The 4405-nt window shown below is 40.9% G+C and overlaps 1 protein-coding gene across 1 annotated transcript; it reads left to right on the top strand.

The window, feature by feature from the left end:
* Positions 1 to 517: 517 nt before the first annotated feature.
* On the top strand, positions 518 to 820 carry LOC123596902 (M-phase-specific PLK1-interacting protein-like; the record flags this gene model as incomplete). Its single annotated transcript, XM_045475138.1, has 1 exon — positions 518 to 820. A coding segment is annotated over one exon (303 nt), but the record flags the coding sequence as incomplete, so codon positions are not given.
* Positions 821 to 4405: the final 3585 nt, after the last annotated feature.

Below are 4405 nucleotides of genomic sequence, written 5' to 3' on the forward strand. Positions count from 1 at the left end.
TTCCTCCCTAGTCACTACAATTGCTGAAATGGAGTCAGCTGATATTTCCACAGTTGTTTGTACAGCTCAGAGACAACTTTATGAATGTCATACCCTTCCTTGACATTATAAGCCAAATGGAGACAAGTGGAAATACATGCTACAGGCCTGCCTAATAATTGGCACGTGTCAGGATCATATTTTTAAAATATTAAACTGATGCAGTTTTGGTCTCATAACCTTTAGTAATTCCTGGTTTCCCTGAAGCTCCCTACATATAGCCTAGAAGAAAGAGGCCAACTGAGTCTCTTCATCAGTTCACAGAAGACACAACTGTTTCAAAGCAAAAGCAAAGGGACTAAGGGAAGCAGCTTCCGGGGTACCCGGGTGTAGGCGACCACAGCTACCCTCCTCTTGTGATGGTAGGGCACTGTGTGCCACACGCTGCCTGTGGTTTGGGCCGGGTCTAGGCCCTACAGGAGCAGCCAATCTCCACCACAGGGCAGCAGCTTCCTGGAGTAGAAGGAAAGAGGGGTGATTTGGGTCTCAGTACCCTGGCAGCTATTCTGGCTCCTACTCCAAGTCACCCTCGGGGTTGCAATTCGGATACTCCCCAGGGCAGCAGGAAACCCACCCCGAGGGTTCTTCAAGGATATCTACACCCTTTGGATCAGGGTGTGGTGGAGAAAAAAGAATGTCTAACGAGTTGGAAAGTTACTTCAAGCCTTCAATGCTTGAAGACCCTTGGGCTGGCCTTGAACCCATATCTGTAGTTGATTTGAACCAACAATACAACAGTATTCAAACATTCAGAGGCAGAAAAGGAAGATACTTTTGTTAACATTTCTGAAATTCATCTAGAAGCTTCCCATGTCAGGAACATCTTGGACAAAACTTTCACTTGTGTAATTACATTGAACTTAAGATGGTGACTTTGAATATTTAGTTGGGTCTTCTTGATATTTTTCATCATATCAAGTATTGTTGATATTAGAGAAGACATACAGTAGAATAATTTGCAGTATTTAGCTCTTTAGGAGTGCCTACCACATTTTAGAGAATTTACAGTTTCCAAATATTTCATGTTCACAGTTATATAATGGACATTTGTCTTTCAATGGTTTTCCAATGTTTTAAAATAAAACATTTTGTCTTTTTGGGAAAAAAAAGCAAAGGGACTAAGTTGCAAGTGCTTGATAAGGTACAGTAATGGTTTTGTTTTGAATTGCAACAAGATTTGACTGGCAAGATATCAGCCAAAGCCCAAAAGACTTTTTTTTTTTCTTTTAGAGTTTTATAACAACAGTGCCATTTAGAAAGTAAGGAAGGGCAGAATTTTAGCCCCACAAGAAGGATTAAAGACCTTTCTAGGTTGAGGGAAGAGGAGAGTTCACATACATAGTCTGCTCCTTGGTTCCTTCCTTTTACCCTGGAGGAAATTCAGGCAGTCCAAGAATTTTTCTGGTCATTCTTACATAACAAAAAGCCCAAATGGTTACATCAAGTTGCAAACAAAATATCAATTCAGAAAAAAAAAAAAAAAGTAATCAGGTAACAAAAGCAATCTCAAGTAATTATCAATTTAATTTGATTTAACAATTCAACTTTCCCCTCTTTCAACTGGGGTCTTTATAGGTAGCCCCAAAGAATGGAACATGATGCTATTTCCCCAACATAGGTTCCTACCCCTATCTTGCTACCTTGCTAGCTGTGTTTTCTGACTCATCAAAGGTCAAAGCAGGAGGAAGAGAAAAGGGAAAGAGGAGCAGGGAAGGAGAACAGGAAAGTTAGTACTTGATCAAGACTATCCATGATCCTTGCCCTCTGGTCTGACAGATGTCCAAAGCTGGCTCTAACTTATAGTACCTTTTGTGAGCCCCTTCAGAAATCCTCACTGGGAATATTCAACTTCATTTCTAGTCCTGGTGAATGCATTTTCCTTTGCCTAGATGCTCCACCTCAGCATTCCACCATCCGTTCTCTCCCTTGGGTTCCTATCACTCAGTCCAGGCTTAGACAAGATTTAAAAGAGCCCCAGGTCTGTTCTTTCTCCCAATGACTGTATCTGATGGAGTAAACACACACGCATCCTTTGCTCCCACCTTGGATCAGCTGGATAGTCCACATTCCTGCCTTTTACATTTTTCAGTCAGAAGTCAGACACCAGTCCACACTGCCACCCTCCTCCCCCCAAACCGCATGAATCATGTATCAAGATTTCTGAGAAACTCTTCTCTCCAGGTTTGAGATGAGGGAAAACGAGGTACAGAAAGCTTACAACAAAGCTCTGTTCAAAAACATCCTCTGTCAATCCCTTCTTCCCATTTCCAATGCTATCCTTTAGAACTTCAATATGAGAAAGGTTTAGAAACTTCCTTCAAATTTTACAAATTCTATTCTGTGATCTCACAATCCACTCTGCCATCTGGCATTTGTCATTTTAGGATCCCAGCTTAAACTTCCATTTATAGATCCTATTACAAGTGTTTTCTACTATTAGAGGAAACAAGGACTCATGAACAACATAGGTTAAGTATAGAGGGGGAAGAAAAGAAAGTTAAATGTTAACACATCTAAGTTATGACTAAATATTATCCCACCTCAATTCTTATTTGCCCTCAGTACAATATATGCATGTAATAAGAGAGTCCTGGAAAACAGGGGTCCACAAAAAAAAAAAACAAAACAATGGAAACAGAAAGCACCTGTCTGGAGAAAAAGCAATAAAAGAAAAGGATAAACAAGTTGGCAACCGTCTGCAAAAAGATCAGGTGTCCTCTCCTCCATCAACATCAAAATAGTTTGTGTACCCATAGCTCGGCAACCCCAGAAAGATGGATGGAGAATAATTTAGTGAGTTGATGCCTACTGCTCCATCTGTATCTTCAGTGGAAGTAAGAGGTAAAAATGTTCACAGCCAAAAAGCAAACAAACAAACAAAAACAAAAACAGCAGAGTCAGGAGCAACAGTAAAGGGAAATGATGGTTCTAAGGGAGTGAACTTGGGGCGCCTAGATGGCCCAGTAAGAAAAGCACATGAGTCTTGACCTTGAGCTTGTGAGTTCAAATTCCCAGATTGGGTATAGAGATTACTTAAATTAAAAAAAGCAAATGGAGTGAACTTGAAAGAAAATTCTGAATTACAAGATTTGCTGCTTGCTGGGCATCTCAGGAAATGCTGGGTGACAGCCCAGACTGAGTGTGCCCATGAGCTTAACTACCCACCTATAAGAGTTAAGTGACATTATTTGTAAATTAGATAAATGAGTTATACAGTGTGGAGTCCTACATGTGTGAACTTAACTTCCTAATGTTTGATATGATTCCATTTACTAATGTTCTTTTTTTTTTTTTAATTTTTTTTTTCAACGTTTATTTATTTTTGGGACAGAGAGAGACAGAGCATGAACGGGGGAGGGGCAGAGAGAGAGGGAGACACAGAATCGGAAACAGGCTCCAGGCTCTAAGCCATCAGCCCAGAGCCTGACGCGGGGCTCGAACTCACGGACCGCGAGATCGTGACCTGGCTGAAGTCGGACGCTTAACCGACTGCGCCACCCAGGTGCCCCCATTTACTAATGTTCTTAATATAACTTCATTGTCAGTATTAAAAACACTGTTTCAGATGTAACCAACAGCTCTAAGAAAGGGGAACTACACCACCCAGCAACATTCCATTAAAGCTGGAGCAACTCACGAAAGACTGGACAGAAAAAGAGAACATCAGTATTTTAACTCTTGTGCAATTCTTGTGGTTGCTGTTAAAGTAATATGCATGAAGGAGAGTTCCCAGGGTGGTATCAGCAGAATTAAGGACCACATGAAGCCTTGCTCATGGCTTATCCGTGTGTTTAGAAATTTGCTTCTACTAGGGGTGCCTGGGTGGCTCAGTTGGATGAGCATCAGACTTTGATCATCAGGTCATAATCTCATGGTTCGTGAGTTCGAGCCCCACATCAGGCTCTGTGCTGACAGCTCAGAGCCTGGAGCCTGCTTCAGATTTTGTGTCTCCCTCTCTCTCTGCCCCTCCCCTGCTCATGCTCTGTGTGTATGTGTGTGTGTATGTGTGTGTGTGTGTGTGTGTGTGTCTCAAAAATAAATAAACTTTAAAAAAAATAATAATAATTAATTAAAAAGAAAGAAATTTTGCTTCCACTCAATAGTCATCTCTTAACCTAGTTTTCTTCCCATGGAATCTAATGAATCTACTCCCTTTGATCCCTTCTATTTTATTCACTATTGCCATGTAGCAAATTACTCCTTAAGTTAGCAACTTAAAACAACCATTTTATTATGCTCATGAATTCTGTGAGTCAGGAATTACAACACGGCACAGTGAATAAGACTTGCTTCTGCTTCCATGGTATTTCATGTCTTAGATAGGAAGATTCAACAGCTAGGACTGACTTTCTGGCATGGGAGGGAA

This window comes from Leopardus geoffroyi, chromosome C1 (assembly GCF_018350155.1).
Source record: "Leopardus geoffroyi isolate Oge1 chromosome C1, O.geoffroyi_Oge1_pat1.0, whole genome shotgun sequence".
Classification (NCBI taxonomy): domain Eukaryota; kingdom Metazoa; phylum Chordata; class Mammalia; order Carnivora; family Felidae; genus Leopardus; species Leopardus geoffroyi.